Source organism: Aphis gossypii, chromosome X, assembly GCF_020184175.1.
Source record: "Aphis gossypii isolate Hap1 chromosome X, ASM2018417v2, whole genome shotgun sequence".
NCBI classification, from domain to species: domain Eukaryota; kingdom Metazoa; phylum Arthropoda; class Insecta; order Hemiptera; family Aphididae; genus Aphis; species Aphis gossypii.
In genome coordinates this window covers 55,914,141-55,936,076 of record NC_065533.1, presented here as the reverse complement: position 1 = coordinate 55,936,076, position 21,936 = coordinate 55,914,141, and the positions used below count along the sequence as shown (strand labels likewise).

The 21,936-nt window shown below is 33.5% G+C and overlaps 1 protein-coding gene across 3 annotated transcripts in view; it reads left to right on the top strand.

The window, feature by feature from the left end:
• The window catches only part of LOC114127906 (homeobox protein homothorax), a 100,408-nt gene that overhangs the window by 6,606 nt on the left and 71,866 nt on the right, over positions 1 to 21,936 (top strand). For all 3 annotated transcript variants that reach the window (XM_050208051.1, XM_050208050.1, XM_050208052.1), the window contains exons 2-6: positions 475 to 974; positions 2,393 to 2,534; positions 10,777 to 10,827; positions 14,473 to 14,523; positions 15,143 to 15,397. In XM_050208051.1, the coding sequence (XP_050064008.1) occupies positions 475 to 974; positions 2,393 to 2,534; positions 10,777 to 10,827; positions 14,473 to 14,523; positions 15,143 to 15,397 (999 nt within the window). The remainder of the gene's footprint in view (positions 1 to 474; positions 975 to 2,392; positions 2,535 to 10,776; positions 10,828 to 14,472; positions 14,524 to 15,142; positions 15,398 to 21,936) is intronic.

Below are 21,936 nucleotides of genomic sequence, written 5' to 3'. Positions count from 1 at the left end.
CCTTATAATATATAAAGCTTAACGTACTACAGTTTATTCGTTAATATCGATTATTGTTTTTTTTTCCAAAGTATACCTATACCTATGAATGAAAATTACGAAAATCATTTTCATTTCTATAAACCCATATATTAAATCCAACGCTTATACATTTGAATTTGTGTTGCAATGAACACAATATACTTAACAAACAATAATAATAATAAAAAAAAAACAACAACAACAACTATAATACAATAATAATAATAATAACAATAATGATTATCTATTGTCGCTCTGCGCGTACAACGTTACACACGTTATTATTATTGCCCGTCGTTGTGCACATAATATTATAATACCTACCTACCAACTTACGATAATTATTGTAATTATTATATTACCTATACTACTTATATTATTATGCCATCATTACCGTACCTTATTAAAACGTTTGTGTTGTTTGTGTGTGCGCGTTCCTTTTCGGTTTTGCAGTACGACGAACCGGGTATACACCAACAGCAACAGCAGCAACAGTACATGGACGCGGTGGTCGGAGCGGCCGCCGCGGCCGCGGCCGGCAACGGCGTAGTGCCGCCCGGCGTGGTGCCCGGCGGCGGAGTTCCCGGCGGTCTCGGGCTGGCCGGCACCGGCGGCATGTACGACCAACACCAACAGCAACAGCATCTCGCCCACCGGGGCCTCCAAAACATGGCCGCAGCGGCAGCGGCAGCAGCCGCGGCCGCGCAGCACCACCACCACCATCAGCAACAGCAAGCGGCGCACCTACAGCAACAGCAGCAGCAGCAGCAGCAGCAACAGCACCCCGTGTCGGCGATGTTCCATTCGGCGGCCGCGGCCGCTGCGGCCGCCACACCGCCGAACCACGTGTCGCCGGCCGCGGGCGGCGGTACGCCCGCCAACAATCACACATCCGGCGGCGCGTCGGTGGTCGTGCCCGAAGCGCAGAAACGCGACAAAGATTCGATTTACGGGTAAGTCATTGCGGCGGGTTAGGTTAGTGCGTATGTTATTGCTGTGTATCAGTCCTCGCGAGAGAGTTTTTCGAAATTCCCGTCAAAGACCGTGCCGGAAGTCCGCAAAGTACTGTGTCGCGCGTAAATCACTACCACCGCGGTGTCCGATGCGTGTTACCGAATACGCTTATAATATTATAATATTACATACCGAACGCAGTTGCGAAGACTTTCGACTGCTTCGCCGCGAAATACGGGGTCATAACGTTTTAATAATTGCCTGTGAAATCGTTTTACCCGAACCTAACAATTCAGTTAAAGAAAAAATATAAAAATTAAATTATCGACCGTGGACCACACGCGGTACAAACTGCGGTAGTGGTACGGGTACATCACGTTTTTCACTCGCTATTGCACGTTTTTGTTTCGTTTGGAATCTCCTTGCGCAAACCACTCTTCGACCGCGACCAGAGCATTTGATCGTTTTCCCTCCAAGACGCAGTCCGTTTCTTTTGTGAACACGATCGTAAAGGGTTTTTCGCTGAATCTCGCGGCGATTCGACGTAGAACGTCGTCTTATAAATACGCGGAATAATAATTTCTCGAATAATTTTAGTTTTTATTTTCGTCCATAGTTTTTGGTTTATAGATTTAAATATCTAATATACCTGTCTTGCTCGCGTACATCACAATATTTACCAATAGATGTTGTTAAAACATAAGCGCACCGTTTCAAATATTCCACAGGCTTACTGCAGGTACTCTATTTGTTTTATTCTGTTAAGTATTTTGTATTTCACGCGTCCTACGACGTTTGTTGACAATATTGTTAACTTAGTCGTACTAAGATTGATATAATTCATTTATATTTTTTACTCGGATAATATGCGTATTACGTTTTCAAAAATCCGTATAACAAACTGCAGTTTATTATTTCTTTGACGCGACAACGTGGAAAAAAATTGGACGTATGTTATTAATATGATACGCCCAACCTAAAATTGTTTTCTATATACATTCGGTGTAAGTATATCGAATTCCATTTCGCTGCTACTACTATATTATATACATAGGTATTACATGTTCTCTAGCTCATACGTCATCGAAACGGTTTCATTTTTTTTTTTTTACATTGTCATAATATTCGCGTGTTTAATGTTAATTTAAATCAAATATCTCGTGTTCATTATATACACACCAGGTTCACCTTTATTGTTATTCTTGACCGCCTCCGTTTGTGTAGTATAAATATATATAGCGACGTTAATGCGACCGCCTAGGTACATTAAAGTGTACCTGCCGTAGTATTATTGGTATAATAATAATTAATAACAACATACAATACCACCGCACTAACATTAATATTTTCTTATTTACCAAACATTAACCATTGTGTATTAATTGTCGTGTGTTCTTTTTTACCGTCCCCTTTTTAGGCACCCGCTGTTCCCGCTTCTGGCATTAATATTTGAAAAATGCGAACTAGCCACGTGCACGCCCCGGGATCCAGGCGTAGCGGGCGGTGACGTGTGCTCGTCAGAGTCCTTCAACGAAGACATCGCCGTGTTTTCCAAACAGGTAATATTTTAATTCTTTTATTAGTGCGCGTATGTATACATGTAGTATTTTAAGACTTTAAGCGTTATCCTCGAGCCCCGCACACTGCAGTTCGAGCGGGCGTACTGCAGTCGGCACACACGCGACATCGTTTCGTTTTCTATTATATATGGCCCTGTGTATAGGTGATAATAAATAATGGATACGCGCTTTCCGGTCGTTTTTTACGCGTAACGCTTTGCCCATAGCACCTATACTACAACGGTATTACCTATTTTATTATTATTATTATGATGCGATGATAATATTATTGATTGATTTATCCCTCCCTCGTCGACTATCGTGGCATCGCACGATTTCGATTAACGCGGGGTCTTTCGAGTTTACGTGTGCCATACACCGTCGCACGATGCACTCTATTTACTATTAAACCATATTATATAGACCTAGCCATAGTAACGATATATAATATTACCTATATATATATGTATTATATACACATAGGTGTAGTGTATTTGCGGCGTTCGAAAAAACAAAATAAAAACAAACAATTTACCGATACGTAGTCAATAATACGCGTTATCGCAGAGCCCACCGCCGTTGTATTATTTACAACCCTCATCGAAAAATAATTTGTATTGTATTTCTGAGACGACGGAGGTGTTGTGTTGAGGAGGAGGTAATGATATAACGCGAGGGAAGGACGTCCGGCCTGCAATATATATATATACTATAAGTGCATTTTCGTCGGGCGCGCGTTTGTGTGTATAGCATGTGTGCAGGACCCTTGGGCTATTTTGGCGGATATATATATATATAAACGGTGAATTGCACACGTTTTACAAGGCGCTCGCGTACCATTTAGAGAGAAGACGATGGTGTTCTGGCGGAAAAAAAAATGGGCCGGTCGCGTCGTTTAGCGGTAGTGATTGCCGTGTTACGTGATTGCAGCGTATGACCGTGTGTGTGTGTAATTTTATAGTAGGGCTATGTTTTATAGTCCGTATATAATTATAGATATTACAAAAACACGACGACACACTCGCATCGTTTAGGGCGGATACCCAGGAGTTAACGGTAGTGGGTATAGTATAATATTATATAGTGGCGCGTGACGATATATCGGTACCGCGAAAGTGCTACGATGTACGGAAGACAACCCCCAAACACCGTATATTATAATATAACTCGTATATAATGTGCACTTAACACGTGGATAGGTGCGTTCGATTAATAATTTCAAATACCAATATATATTAAATATAACATCGCGATTATGATTTCATTCCGATTAAAATAATAATAATCGCGGCATCGACTGTTTTAAAAGCGGATTTAAAAAATGTTGTTTGCACGTTGCGCGTGCATGTTGCAGAGTGCATAATATTATGATGTTCTACTAATGACTGTAGTAAAAGACTGATTTTAAATTGTCTTACTGTGTATTAAAACATTAACAATTTATAAATTTTACAGAGTACTGCAGTGTTCAGTAAAAAATTAGACAAATAAAATAATAACAATATTAATAAAAATAATTTATAAGATAAAAAAAAAAAAAAAAAAAAAACATATAAGAGGTCCGACTGACGTTGTTGCTTGGAATGTTGTTTATATATTATACTTATATATTTTTTATAATATAATAACGATAATAATAATGTCGTTGGTGATTTTAAAAAGGAGATGACGTATAAACTTGTCTTAGCTGCTATTATTATTATTATTATTATCATTACTTACATAAATGTTTTTTTTTAAATATTTTTATACTAGTACTTTAAACTGAGTAAAACATTTATTCCCAAGAGCCGTCTATTTATTTACCGCGTCATAAACTTGAATTCAATACTTATACGTTCTAACTGTCTGATTATGTGTTCTCTATACCCTGAAACAAATAACAAATGTTTTCATTGCCCATATAATGTTTAATATATACGCTTATGTGGGAGAGGGGTTAAAAATGTTGTTTCTTCAATGTAGATGATGGTGTTTAGTGTTTAGTGTTTAAATTTATGTTATTTGGTACCTTATAATTTTTGCATTTTAAAAATTTAATTATCATCCCCTCTGCTTCTATAAAACCAATTGTTTAAAAAACTAAGTTATAAATTGTTATATCTAATATACATCATACGTATAAACAAATTCTAGTTGGTACTTATCAAAGTTATGCAACCTTTCATCAATGTTTATAAGACACATTTATAAGTGTATGTATATATATATATGTAATATGTATGTATATATTTATATATATATGTGTGTGTATATAAATACAATTATTTTTAGAACAACACGCAAGCGTATTTTAGTTTCAGTGGATACATTCCAAAAATCAAAAGTTAATAATCAACTATACTATCTAACTGAATATGAGTATTCAGAATTAAACATATACCAATTTCTTTAGAACAACTATTATCAAAAAAATTTCGTTAGTTCTCTTTTAATACTTTATTTGCTACTTTTTAATCATTTTTATCATTTTTATAAGTTTATTATGTCGATAAAAAAAAATTATTACGCTTAAACACAATCTTTTGAAATATTCGTTTTAAATACAGTAACATAATCTTAGTTTAAACATTCTTCTATACAGCATTAGATAACCGTCAGCGTGGTTATAGAAGATACCTTGTTTGGTCTACCTCTACCCAGCCACTTACTTTGTAGAACGATTAACGATGTTATTTATTGCCTCCATATTCACCACTACCACTATTGTTTCTGTATGTAGTTTCATTCATCTAACACAATTGTTTATGAAAAAAACATTTTTTCTTAATTGTTTATCATATCATATTTAAACTGGGAGTGTATATAAAATATAATAGTATTTCATATAAATAATCAAAATTGGTTAATTTACTTAACAATTTTACCTATTTGCTTCAAAATCACAATTTTCTTTTTTGTGTAACGAACTATTTCACAAATATTCTTAACTGCTGTTACTTATCTTTGGTTTTGATTTTTTTTTTTAAATATATTTTAACCTAAAATGTTGAATATTATTGTACTGCCTATACAATAGTATTTCGATTCTTCACATTTTTCTGAGTATTCAGGTATGTTAAGGTAGAATACAAATTCTCGTTTTCTCTTTCCCTCTTTATGTTGTATATATATGTATAATATAGGTAATGTTCTTTTTACCTTGTGGCTGGCTGATTGTTGTTTCCCGCTGTGCAGATGCATTCATAGTCTTTTCTTTTCACTACTCAGGTTTAGGGTTGGGTTCACGAATTCTCCCTATGTTTAGTTCTTTTTTTTGCTTCTATCGTCTTTTTGGGAGGTCGACGTCGTTGTCGTACTCACACGAATGCTGAGTTAATCGGATTAGGTACTGTGCGTGTCGAATATATATTATATATATTCAATATGTGACTTATTGTATACATTAAAAACACGTAGGGATGCGTTAGATTCTTTGACCTAAAAATAATAATTTACAGCACATTAGGTTTGGGGTTGTGTTGAAAAGAAGAAAAAATGACTTCAGTTTAAATCGACTATACCGTTGTTATACACTTGCAGGCTCATTTGTTTATAGAAATTATATCACAGCAGTATTCTGTCTGTCTTCGGCGTGTATATAATATATATAAACATATTATTATCGAGTTTTAAATACAGTCGCGTGCGTATATTATAATATGTATAATACAACGATCTTCTTTCCAAATCGTTTCTGTACGATATATATCGTACTCATTGGTGTTGTAGTCGAGTTTACCGCTTTAACCTTAACCTACATTTTTACGCGGTCAATGTGCGGCGTTGGTATAACTTATTCGTGTTACAAAGGTACTCTTCTTGTTTTAAAAACCAATTATTAGGATCTTCTTCCACTATTAGACTGTGTAAAGTCGATCACGGTCGAATTTGGTGTATAATATAATAGTATCATGCGATTTTTGTATTTAGTTATAAATATTGTGCCTCGTGTTAAACGGGAACCCATTGCACCAGTGTCCCGTAAAGCCGAATCGTCGGCTGCTGCAACAAACACACATATACACACATATATATATACATTAAATCATATGATAATTAAAGCGAGGCCACCACACTCATAGCTTGGCCGCCGTCGCTGCTACTCATTCGCTTATTTAGTACTTTTTTACGTGCTGCTATAGTCACGCGCGCACGCGCTTGTGTATTAGTGCGAGTGAAAATAGTTGTATGCGTTCACACCATAGTAGTTGTAGTTGTAGTAGTAGGCAGTAATAGTCTGATCGGTGGCGGAGGCTATTTTATATGTAGGTATACAGAAAACAGGACGTCACATTTAATATATAACATATAATAATGTAATAATATATTATATTATCTAAAAAATAAGTTGATTTTTTTTACTATTTTTACTATTTCTATTGATCGACGATGGTTTTGTTTAAAAATCACGATGGCACGTTTGTCCGAATTAATAGGGCGTTCACCGTTATCGTTGCTGCAGATAAAACTGATATTATAAAAATATTGAGAACTATTTTATTATCAAATGGGCGTTAATGTATGTGAAATTTTATTAATTATCTCATAATTTTGTAACGTGCATAGGATGAATAATTATTTCAACAAATTCCCTTATAATAATATCGAATTACAAAATACATTATACAACGTTACATTATATTTAAAACGTGACAAAATAATATACCTTTATAAAATACAATCGACTAAGTGATGTCGGTGAACTCAACTTGTTACAATAAAATATCAAAATCTAATATTTTTTATAGATATTTAACAATCTATTATCATGCCTATTCCATCATTGCGTACTAGTTTCTATTTATAATTATAGTTGCATAAAATTAACATCATTATACACATACGATATTCATTAATGCATTTATTTCATATTTTAACCTGTTTTATTATATAATCATTTTTTTAAATCCATTTATGTTGTATAATATTAACGTTCATTAATAGGTACATGGGTTGACCACTTGGTAAAAAAAATAATGAAATAGTTCGCGGATATTCTGTGCTAGAAAACCTATTAATACGATTTTTATTATTATTATTTTTTTACATAACTATATAGCTTAAAAGACAACAAAATATCAATTCATTTTTTTTACCAACCTACTTAATTATTTTTTGAAAAGTAATTATATTGAGTTCAAGATCATTCTGCAGTGTTCTATAAACTGCATAGTCCAAATAATAATATACTGCAATGGTAAAATTAGAGTTTTATGCTAAAAGTTATTATAATTATTACAATTTAACTCTTATTAGGCTTCGTGATTGAGTCGGATAGAGTAAAGCATTTACAGAACATCAAGTATAATAAAATAATATAGCACTTTATACATTTAAAAACGATTAGGGTTTGTGGTACTTTTCATAAAAAACTAAAAAGTGCATTTGTGTAAAATGTGGTTTTAGTTGTACTTGTACATTAGAAACTGGTTATTACTCATAAAAAAATCAATATAATCCATGTACTGCACTCTTCAGTAACTATATATATTCTCAGTTATGAATTCGAGCCAAAGAACGATAAAAAAAAATCATACATCTCAACTAAATTATAATCGCTTATGATGACGATTGAAAATATACGTATAAATACTATATATAATAACGATATCGATAATCGTTATGTTTTATATTATATACTTTTTTTATTAGTATAAGTGATCATTGTTCATCGTCTAACCATATTTGTAGTATGCTTTTTATGCTGTTTTTGTTTTTTAATAAACATATTAAGGTGGCTATAGACGTTTTGAATTTTTATTTACTGCCATAATTTTTTATAGACTGTTGTAAAATACACAGTGTCTAATATTATATTATTATATATTATAATATGTAGGAATATATTTTATTTAAATATCGTAAGCAATTATAGAATTAAATTAATTTGGGATTTTCTTCGATTATACATTATACCTAAATAATATTTAAATTGAACTTATGACGAAAAAAACTATTTTTTTTTTTATAATATTGACTGTATGTACCTATTCCTATTGTGTATTTTAGTTTTTCATCGTTTTCGCCAATAATACTATGGTTTTTTTTTTTTTTACTTTACGTCGTTAATGCCGTAGTTGTCGTATATCTTTGAGTTTTTTTTTAAGCCATAGTAATATAATAAGATCCTGGGGATAAAAAAAAACCAAAGGTACATTGTGTGTACCGTATCAGAGAAAAAATCCATTAGACCACCTTAACATATTTCTTCACAACGTCCCACGGTCGTTGCGGGACAACAACAGTCGGTATTGAGAAAGAGTGTAATATAATATATAATATATATAAAGTATTTATTGTACAATGTATTAAAATGTATTTAAAGGTAGGTGATATTATACAACATTATAAGAATGATAATAACAACAACAAATATAGTAAAAGTACTTGTAATGTATTTTTTGTTCATATTTTTCAAGATTTTCATTTTTTAAAAATTAAATTAGTCTGTGTACCTCTGTGTTATAATATACTTTGACGCTTACAGGCGTAGAACATAACAACAATGAATTATTGTTTAAAAAAAGTAATTAAATGCAGCTTCAAGCGATTAAAATTTAGTTATTTTTTGTAAAAATGAATTTTGAATAGCGTTATTAGAATATTACTTGCAATTTATTGGCATTATTATAGAAATTAAATAATTATACAATGATGAAAATAACCCTAACTAAATAAGTGACATAGATTTTTTGTGTTCATGTCCTTCAAATTTACATAGTGCTATTACAATATATTTTAGGTATATACATATTGTTAATCTTATGTATTAAACAACTTCTTACTTTATTAATTTACTCGAGAATACTAAAATTATAATATTTACATGTATTATATCATATACATTAAAAAAAATCTTTCAGATATTTTACTATTATAATGATAATTCATGAAGCAAAGTAAAGTATATATTTTAAATATATAACTTAAAAATCTGTAGCGCATAATATTATGTACTTGATTATTATAAAATAATAAACTAATATATCTATTAAATAGGTTAAGACGTTGGGTTTTACAGAATAATAAAATCATTCATAACAATTTGCAACTCATCATTAAACTTTTTAGATATTTTTGTATTACGTTATTATGAATAAACTCTTTTTATATGCCTACTTTAAACAATTATATGTTTTTATAGTATTCGTTAAAACCGATCACATTAAATTATTATTCTAAAATTAATCTGTTGAAATAAACATCGTAAAAAAATGACGTCTCGCAGGTTCATTGCTATCGCGGTAGCCACGGCATTTAAATGTAAACTGCTCGTAAACGCGGCAGTCACATGCTGATATTTCTACCCCCATAACGTTATTATTTTTATTGTTATTGCTACTTAAACACCCCGGTTTTATACTTATACTTATTTCATTATTATTATTATATAAGATTTATAGATCCATTTCATTAACCTAATAGCTGTGCACCAGTATATTATAATATGTAGTAATATATAGTATAAATTATTATACAGTACATATATCTACCTATATAGATACATATATAATATATACCCATCGTGATCATTTTTAATATAGTATTATGCTAATTAATTACTCAAGTTCATCCGCTGTCTGATTGAAATACGTTAAAGAATTCTAAATACTTGCTTTTTATTATGATATATAAAACAATAAAAAATATGACAAACATAATAAAATAAAATAAAAAACGAAGATTACGCATGTAAGCACTAAGCTGTCTATACGCACATCGGTGTGCACTCACACACTTACATATTTTATATATTTTGTGTATGTGTGTGTACTTATACGTATATATATATATATGTATATTTATAGACAGACGCGAAAAATATGCGCGCGCGCCCCAACAACGGCCGCGGCCACGACGGGTTTAATTGCATCGTAAAACCACTGCCACCACGTCCCGCGCTCGCCCGCCGGCCGACCGACCGGCTGGAAGGCTGACTACAAAATCGTATCCGCGCAGTTACATTGTTGTTGCTTATTGCTATGGCTAAATCGAAAAATGCGAGAAAAAAAAATCATGAAATAAATTTGAAAAACGACTTACGGTCGAGCCTTATATTACCTGCTGTTCTTTTTAACAACCAATCCATAAAATAACCAATGTGTGACAGCGGCGGCACCGTTAACAATATATTATATTCGAATACCACCTACTTATAGAAAAATTACTGCAAAAACGAAACATAATCTTATAATATACTATATGAATATACAATTTTTAAATATAATACAATTAATCACATTATGGTATTTTATTTTAGATACGTCAAGAGAAACCATTTTATATGGCTGATGCTGAAGTCGACTCATTGGTAAGAACACTAGAATTTTATTATTTATTTATTTATATAGGTATATCGTTTTTAAAATAGTACCTAGACACCTCTAATACTGTAAACTTTTGTTAGGACTTATTAGGACCCAATAATACATGATCAATTTTATTGTATCAAAGAAGATCAAAATGGCTTTTCAAATATTGAATACACATTCAATATAATATTATATTGATATAGTATAATTGATTGTATAGTGGGTTTTTAAGATTTTTTTGGTAACTATGATATTGAATTGAGATCTGATAAGTATGATTGCTGGTTGCTGGAGATATTATTTAATATGTACTTAATCTTACTGGCTAATTCCACTATATTAGTGTGTGTTGTCCCTGCTGCAGTCTCGTTTGCACGGTCAAGTGAACAATATACTGGAGTTAGTACAATGTGCGTGTGTATATATAATAAATACAGCTTGTTAACGTTCGTCATCTCTGTCAGCTTACTGTGATTCGAAAAAGAGAGAAACGCGTGTCGCGTTTTCACTATAATATAATATGTATATGTATAGTGTTATTACTATTATTTAATTCCACAAAAACCCCGTAGTGATCAATTTGGTGATGAAAAAATAAAGATCAATTGCAATGAGGCGTAACTATAAACTAGAAGGAAATTGAGTATTACCTGCACCGCCGACGCCGCCGTCAATGATTATAATATTATATAGCGCATTAAAAATAATGATGTTAAGGCGAGATGGAAGACATTATGAATGGTGTAGCTGTCCTATACAAAGGTGCTAAAAATTAGGAAATTGTAGTGGCGTACAAGGTGTGTGTCTAAAACTAGCACCAAAACAGAAACCTAACTGACCAGAAACTATAACAATTACCGAAGGTGCCAATATATATAGAGTGGCACATCTTTATAATGCATGCTACGGGCCAGAGAACTGTTGGACCGTGATTATTGTGACATCGTGATCCGTGAAAATACTACTTTAACAGGATGTTGCGGCGGTATCGTTTACTCGTATCTCTTCGGTAACACGAAAAAAAGACAAAAAACGGACAACAGCAATATTTCTCATACGACACGAAATTTAAAAAAAAAAAAAAAATAACGACGACGACGACGGCCAAATACAACGTAACAAATAACGCGATATTAATATAATATACAAATATTTCTCCCGTATGTAAACATATATGCATTTTATATATATATATATATATAATTATATATATTATTATTATTATTATTATTATATATACATATACTAAATATCTTATACACATATATTATGTTTCTCTGCGGGGGACAACTACTTATATAAAAGCAACACACACAACATATGCGCCATCATCATCATCGCTATAGCACAACGCAGAAGAGTGGAAAATGGAATCCTGTTGACCTTATGTGTTGTTGGCCTCTCCGAGTTAGTGTGTGTGTGTGTCGCGCGCTCGTGTGTGTGTGTTTTTTTCTTCCACATTTTTACACATTCCAACACCATACGTCGTCCGCGCCGTCCGCGCCGTCCGCGCCGTTGTCGTCGTCGTCGTCGTCGTCGTCGTAGTCGTCGACGACGCCGCCGCCGCCGCCGCCGACAACGGAGGGTACGTGTATATTGTAATAGCTATACAGCAGTCGACGGACCGACCTGTAGCAGAGGGTGTGTCGAATTCGTGGAAGGTGTCCGCCGTCTCTCTTTCCGAGAAGAAAAAACGAAACGAAACAAAATAATATTATGTATATATCCCTCCGGTGCACGAGATGCTTATAATATAAAATCACACACACACACACACACACGCACCACGCACACGCACACGCCGTACGGTTAGTAGTTGTATGGTGTATAGTTGTTGGCTACGGTTCGTTATTATAAATGTACCATCATCATTTTGTTGGCATTCGATCAATTAAACATATTATTAATAGAGTTTTTAATTTTAGACCAACAGCGTTGTGTTGTACTTATAATATACTTACTATATAATACTCATATATAATATCGTATAAGTACGTTTATTATAGTTTTTCCGTCAATTTCTTTTTTCACTGCATTATTATGATTGCCCGCCGCCATTTTCACGTTTTTTAATACACTGTATAATATTAATAAATATAAAAATAAAATAAAATATGGTCTCCAACTTACGAGAGTCCCAAAGGGCAAAGCGGCGGCGGCGGTGCTCACAAATAGCTTATAATTAAAAAATATGTGGCAGCGATTGTAAACCGGTTTACCTGGACAATGGGAGTCTGGTGAACATAATATATATATATATATATATTAACTTATATACATACATATACATGCAATATATTATATATATGGGTTTCTTCTCTTGATTTTTCTTGCATTTGAATCGAAATGAGAATGACATAGGTACAAGTTTTAATTATGATTATATTATTATTTATTATATTTTTTTTATTGAATAAATAATTTCTTATTAATAATTTAAATTCATTAACCATTGTTAGTGTATAATGTTGGTATAACCATACTAATGTTTGTTTTTGTTGTTCATTTGTTTATTGTTGTAATAGAATTAATAGATTTGTATCTTTAAAACGTTTCGGATTATATTCATTAATTTCCCATAAAAAAGTGACCAACTTTATTATCTAATATTCAAGTTAACTGTAATTGTAACAAATCAGGGTATTGCTTATTTCTGCTATATAAATTTTATAGTAACTAATAATATACCCAATCAAAACTGTATTAACTGTTGACCTTGCTCTTACCACTATGTAGAGCTGAATTCGTGTGTATTGTATATTTTATTATTTGTGTATAAAAACAATTTTATAAATTGGTATATAATTTGATTACGAACAATACATACTTAAACAAACATCAGTCAACGGCGTTAAAAATCTTCAACACACGAGAATCGATGATCACGTTAATTAATTATAACTACCGACCGCCAAACCACGCGTCGATATAATCGCGGATTAAATAAAAAACGACCAACATGACGTATACTTCATATAAATCAAAAATAACGTTTCAATTTGTAACAAGAGTAGTAAGGAGGAGGACGGCAACAGCGACGGCGATATGAATTATAGTCTCTTGGCGGTTGTGTGTGTGTTACACCATACTGAAGCAGGTCTTATATACCTATGAAGCTACGCTCGTCATCACTACCTTTATACAGATAGTGATGGTTTAATATTTACTAGAAATAAATAAAAAATTATTAATTAATATTTAGTACCTCTATCGTTTAAATATACATTATACATATAATATATATATATACTCGTACATTATATATAATATACAAATTAGTTTTATTTTAATGTGATATGTTGTAGAAAAATCTAGTCATTCTTGTTATCGTGTTTAAAAATGAAATAAGTTATAAAAATTAAGAAATTAATTTAAAATCGTCATCAAATTTTAAAACTATTTATTACACACTTATGTATTATTATTATGTTTCTACAACAACCATTAGTTATTACAACTACTATAATATGTCTATATACTACAAGTCTACAACTTCTACTCTTACGACTATTATAGTTACTATATTACTATACTACTAACTACTACTATTATGTAACTAGTGTTACTACTGGGCGTGATTTATTATAAGTGTAAAAAAAATGTTTAACGACTAATAAATCATTAAATATGACTTTTTTTTACAGATGGTGCAAGCAATTCAGGTGTTACGGTTTCATCTATTGGAGTTAGAAAAAGTAAGTATTTAATTAGAATAAATACGAAGTATAACATATAATAAATTAGAGTAGGCGCAAGTATAATTTATGAGTGTTTAAAAAAAAATCTACTATAGTAGGTACATCGTACATATGATTTCAGTTAAAAAAAAACCGACAATGAATTCTATGATAAATATTTTTAAGGTTTTTGCACCGATAATGACGATAGTCAACTATTTTATTATTTTTTTTTTTTTATATACATACATGTAACGTAACATATTCACTATACCTATTTTTATATATTATTATAACATAATAATGTTACCCGTCTTATATATGACGGTGTGGTCTAACCATGAAATGTGACCGATCTGCAACGGCCGTGGTAACACTACACCATCACACATGTGTTTCTTATTTTATTTTTTTTTCGGAAAATTCTTCATAATCCTCCGTAACTAACGGCCCTTCGTCACGTATACATATGTGTGCGTGAGTGTGTGCCTGGCCGCTGTCGCAATATCGTGCGAAATATTATTACGATAACGGTACACGTACTAGTGAATAATAATAATAATAATATTAAAAGATGTACGTATTTATATATTATTATAGGAATATACGCTTAAAAATGTAATTTTTTTCTTTACAGGTCCATGAACTGTGTGACAACTTTTGTCATCGTTACATCAGTTGTTTGAAGGGAAAAATGCCAATTGATCTCGTGATCGACGAACGGGATTCGTCGTCATCAGCATCCGCAGCAGCAGCGGGTGGAGGTGGTGGAAAGTCCATGTCTGAACTGGGAGGTTTGGGTGGTCTAGGGGGCGCAACGAACGGCAACAACGACGGCCGTAGTAACGCAGATTCAACATCGCACACAGACGGGGCGAGTACGCCAGACGTTGTGAGTACATTAATAATCAGCTAATAATAATATAATATAATGAATGCTACTATTATATTTAATCGTTATAAGAGAACAATTTTTTATCACTCGTGTTGAAATCGCCATTTTTGTATCAGTTATTGTTGATCGCAGTCTGTAGTTGGGAGTATTCAATTTGAATTAAAATAAATTCGTTAATAGGATTTTTAGTCCTTTGTTTATTATAATGATTCAAAGTATAAACACACTTTACACGTATCATTTCGTCCAAATCGCGCGAAACGAAACGTCTGCAACGACGATGCACTCATATGTGGCAGATACACGTATATAAATAGTAAGGCTGATTTTGTCGTTTGTTTTCTTGTCGGTATTGGCGACAATGTTTAAAGCGTATTAACATGTATACATAATATATGTAATAATATTATATGCAGCCGTCGCCGCAACGCTCTCCTTGTGTCACTGCACGGTATAAATGTAGCACCACCACATTTTCGTTGTTGGGAGGACCGATGTGTTACTATTACTATATATATGCACGTATATATAGGGGGACCACCACGCTCACACATGCATACTCACACATATACACGTATAGTCACTGGTTTATAACAAATACAATAATAGGCATATACACTTACACATGCACGCCAGAGGGTGGGTTAGGAGGGTGCAGGGTTGCGCGTGAAATGGAATAACAATAATAATAATATGAAAAAAAAGTTGAGAATTTGCGCGCGTTTGAGAGCATTGTAACACCACCGGTATATACATATACATACAAATATAATGTATACACACATACACACACACCGGGTGCGTCCGTGGCTTCTGTATTATATACGAACTACGAGTATTATACCGGCTGAGGCCCCCGTTCACGTCCCCCTTCTACTCGGGTGTATACATTTTTTTTTTTTTTTTGGGGTGCGAGCGAAAAACTCCACGTCGTCAGTGGTGGCGCAGGAGATGGGTTTTTACTGCCGCTGCTGGTAATTGGTGTCAATTCGACGGGCGACCATCATTCACACCACCACCGCCGCCGTCACACCGTACATACGCGTATATATCCATCCCCTTTCCGACCCTTCACCCTCCGTCAAACCGACGAGGGTATACTACTACTGCACTACTACAATAATAGTAATAATGACGACGTCGACAGGGGGAAATCGGTTTTTTTTTTATTATTATTATTCGGCTTACACACGTGGTACATCATTGTGTTTTCTCTCTGCCGCCTTTCTGGTTCGCAATCGTCAGACTAGTTTACACGGGCAAACAAAAAACGTCGACGTCGTGGGTAGGATCTCAATGTCGCGTAGGTATTATATTATTGTATACGGTGGGCTAACGAAATTGTTATAGAAAAGAGTTAGAAAATTAACCATAGTTGTTTGACGTAGGGACTTATTGTCTTTGGCAGTATTGATACGAAATCTTTTTCGAATAGATTAATATATTTTATTTATCGAATTATATTAAACAGAAAAAAGACGTAAATTAATAAATATATTATGTTATATTTTAGCCGATTAGAAATATTATATTATCGTTCATGTATCAAGTTGGTTATAAAGTCATGAACTGCTGTTTTTACGTGCTTCGATATAATATTAACCATATTTTCTTTCGAAAACATATTTTTACCATATTATTATGCATCACTGTGTTATACGTTTTCTCGTTAGTGTCGTCAATATTAATATATATTTTTTTTTTTTTTTTGAAAAATTATTCCGGATACTCGTACTTGTATATATGATATATATTTTTATAATTATATCACCAGCTGCATGATATTATATCATAGCGATGTGTGTATGAGTATATACATATTATTTTGCGCGCTTCGAGTATGAACCTACTCGCGTATGACTATAGTTAGTTTTTAGACAAAGACACACGGGACGCTATTTATATATTCATCCGTCGTACATGTGCGCGGGGTGGCGGCGGCGGCGGGACATGGCTATTTGGGTTTTTGAACCGCCAAATGAACGAACACACAGCCCATAGACACTACGGACTAGAGAGGAGATATTTCCGTGAAACCGAATGCCAACGAACGCTCCGTACTAACGCTGCGCGTGTTCGTGTATTCCGAGATGAGCCACAATGTGACATCGTATATTTTCATCTCGCATTAATGTACAGATAAATCAGCGGCCCACTGCCGCATAATATTATATAATATCTTATAATGCACATAAAGCGTATAAGTGTGCGTGTGTGTGTGTGTACACGTTGATAAACGCGTACGCGGGTTATCGCGATCATCACGGTTTATTCAAGTATAGTGTCTGTTACGGCACTTGACTGAGAGGCGGTTTGTTGACGAAATGTGTCCGTTCAAGTATTGACGACCATGATACTGTAATATGTAGTAATGAATTCGACTGCATAGATTCATTTTGTTTTTTACTCGCTCTAAATACCTACCGCCGACGCCAACGTTCGGGCGCACGAAACTTTTAAAAGTTTCAACCGATTACTCAAAGTCGGCGTGCGGTGTCATAATATATGCAGCAGGCTTCAATGGACCGTCGAGTCGAGTCCCGTAATCGAATCTGATCGTAGGTACTCTATAATATAATATTACACTGCAGCGCGTACGATTTGATTTAATAAAATCGCGTGGGGCATTCAATTATTGACGGTTGCTGTGCGTTTCACCGCGGAGATGCGGCACACGTTAACCAATGCGTTTTTAAGTATTTATAATTTAAAGGTAATGGCACGGAATTGTGTAATATGATAATCTCCTTGCCCCAACTTTGGGCTGCAAACGAATTCTCCGTAGGGTGGTTGTTATATTGGTGTAATTTCGTTATATGTGCGCCCTACTCTACGTGTGTCATTTTTTTTCGTTTGAGTGACTGCGCGCTCTCGGCACTTTTATTCGACGTTGTCGTGAATTATTTCATTATATGGCCATCACCACTAAATATAATTTTATTAATTTCAATTACTTTGACATCGCTGTCCTGTAAATGACATTTTTAAGAAAGCAGACGAAGTGGTAAAAATATTGTAATGTCGTTATATACTTATATATTATGTATAATATATATATATATTATATTAAAATATACTACATCTAAAGTTTCAAGTTAAATTAATTACCTATAACTTTACTAAATCAATATGAATGCGATTACATTTTTAATACGAATCTTTGGTTTTTGCTTTAAACAATTAAATAATATTATAGCTCTTTAAATATCATTAAAAAAAAAAAAAACTATATAAAACTATTGTTTTTGTAAAAATATTAAACAAACACTTTTATGTTGTATAAGTATAATATGTACATAATATAGAAAAATAAACCCTAAATCTACTATTTGCTGACTTTTAATATTGTGGCACTTTTTAGCAGTATATTAATATTTAAAAAACGTTTAATATTTGACTCGCGTTACCTATACCTTTATAATTATTATACGGCATAATTACCGGAGGTTGGGTGTACACTCGTTTATCAAATGTGCATACATTCGTGCTGAAATATTAATTACACAATACGCGTATTTTTTGCCCGATAAAACGTTCTCAGTGATAATGTTACCAAACAGCTAGTATAATATAATAAAATTATTACACATATATATTATATATATATATATAACGATATACAGTTTCAAAAAACTAGTCGCTGTAGCGAGTCCTAGTGTAATATAATGCGGCGGCGACGAACGTTGTCTGCGCTGCAGTGTATATAGCGTACTATACCTAATTAGATAATGCACAACAATTCGCTTGGACGGGGAGGTGGTATAGTGAAATAATAATAATAAATGCGTACGTCCGTCCACCCCGCTAACACACACACACACACACAGACACATAATAGGATTTGTAGCCAGGCGGTGGTGTTTTTCACTTTACTCAATTGCTCGTCGTGCCGCCGCCACCGTAGATGTTGTCAATAGTTAATGATAAAAGGGAGCGCGACGCTTAGCGTATATTTTTTCCCCCCCGCGCGCGCGTAATTAGACGTGTATATCGCGTATATATCGCCGTGTTTTTCCCCGGCCGCCGTCGAGTTCAACCCTGCCCTCACGCCCCGACATGATGGACTGCATCACGACGAGGCACACTGCAAGCTGCACACAGCGCGGCGGCCGCCGCCGTCCGGCCGAGCCAGCCAGCTATAGCCTGCCAGCCAGCCCGCTGACATGACACACGCATACTGCGTATATACATACCGCATGCACTGTCGCCGCCGCTGTAATCCGATTAGGTTAATCGCCATTGCCGGTCGATTAACTTAAAGTCAACCGAATGTGCTCTACGCGCGGGCAACTAGGGTTTCGGTGTTCGTCGTGTTTTTATTGTGTGCCATTCTTCAAACACGCGTTATTTTAACGACGTATTTTTTTTTTTTTAAACTCTACCTGTACACTACCACCGGCTGCAGTGGCATCGAGCCTGGTGAAAAAGAAGTTTTTATTTTAATCGTATATTTAGCGCCTATCTCTTATAAGTTATAATATAAGACCCGCTATAATATACTTAAACATTAATTCTTCATTTTTTCTCTCGATATAAAATCCAGTTCATATTGTCGATGTACATAAATATTGCGCGATGAGAACATAGGTATTCCATTATTCCATACGCGCACTAATTATTATGAATTACCAAATAATACGATAATATTTTTATTATGAATTCGATGTACTGTGTTTTCAAGCCTGCTTTTCGTATCATGAATTATTTAAGAAGTGCAGTGATTGAAATTTTAAGTTCATATGAAATAAATACTAAAAGTATTCATTTTATCTAATCATTTATTAAAATCCACATACCCACGAGTTTAAAATATACCACTGTAGGCATACATTATGTATGTGGTTCAAATTTATCACTTTTAAGTGTGTACTTTACTCGGTGCCATTGCCTATATGCATTTTTAATTTATAAATTAACTTTTAGTTTATCGTAAAAATCACGTCATATCTATAAATTTTACTATTTTAGTTATATCATACCCATTATACCCATTATAATTATAAATTATTCGGATCCGAGTCGTGTTTCGTTGGTTTCTTAGTTCGATGACATGATGTTGCCGGAATTCTAATTTTAATTCAGATAATAAGTTATAGGCATTAGTTTTTTCTACTTAAGTTTCAACATGCATACACTTTGTGAGTTCAATCTTAGTAATAGAAACATCAGTAAGTAATATGTAGGAAACATATGTGGTTTACAGCAGCCCTTGAGACGTACACTGATGCAATCGTCGTCGTGTGAAAATATATTATGTGAAAAATATATATAACACACACATACGGTTTTAGGCCCCCAATAGTTAGTGAAAAGGGTGTGATGATGCCAAAAAAAGAACACCAAGTGAAGGCGAGACTTTGTATATACACACACTCTATATACTCACACTATATATGCACACCGTATATATAGTATAAAACTGACATACACGCTATCTGGCCACGGTGATGTATATATTTTTAAAAATTCAACAGCTGCTAAATATGTCAACACTATGTATATATGTACTCATATACACACGCGTTCATGCACTCACACACAATATAATAATTATGAAAAAATATTTAATCAAGGGTTGTGGTAAAATGTATCTATAATGACGTTAAATATAAGTTTCAAAACGTTAATTGCAGCACTATGACATTACATATATTATATTATGTGTGTATGTATTACAACTTAGAAGACACTTGTATTGATTTTAGAAATACAATTTTGTGACTATAATTTATTATGGTATTATATTATTATAGTTTTGTTATGATTCAATCCCGGTATATTAAGGAAGAGATAATGAGCTATAAAGTGTACAAGTATAAACATAATGTAGCTTCATATTTTTTATCGTGTGCGTTTCAAATGTAAAATATACAATTTTCTCTCGATTATTTAATTAAGTACATAACCCGGTGCAAAATAGATAGTAATAAAGCGATAAACTGAGGTCGTCACGATATAATACCATCAACATAATAATATGTAGGAACATCGGCAGTAAAAAAACGTTTAAAGAGTATACGCGCGCGCGTGTAATGTCTTTTTAACAGCAGCCAGGGCAGTCGTCGTATACAAATAGTACACGAACACACTGTAATCTGCATTAAATTGTATACGTTCGGTTAAACGAATATAATCAATGCGCAGGCGGTAACGTGATAACTATGAAATTATATACTCATCATAATAATATAACGTACCCATTACCCTGTACCACTACTTATATAGGCGTGTAATATGTTCTATATATTTTTTGAAAACAACAGTTCAACCATTCTATTTTCTTTCTATATATTGTTATTGTTAAAAATATAGTAATAATATTTTCAGTTAACACTTTTCGTGACAATGCAAAGTTTTTAATTCAATTCACCGAAAGTTGGTTGTATAATATGTATAATGTATATACGTAGGTACCTGCAGAGGTTTAAATATTTTATTACTCGGTGTAGTATATATATATATATGGTGTGTCCTGCCCCTCAAAACGATGACGATGGCGTGTCGGTTGTGCGGGGTTTACCCTAAATTATGCACCG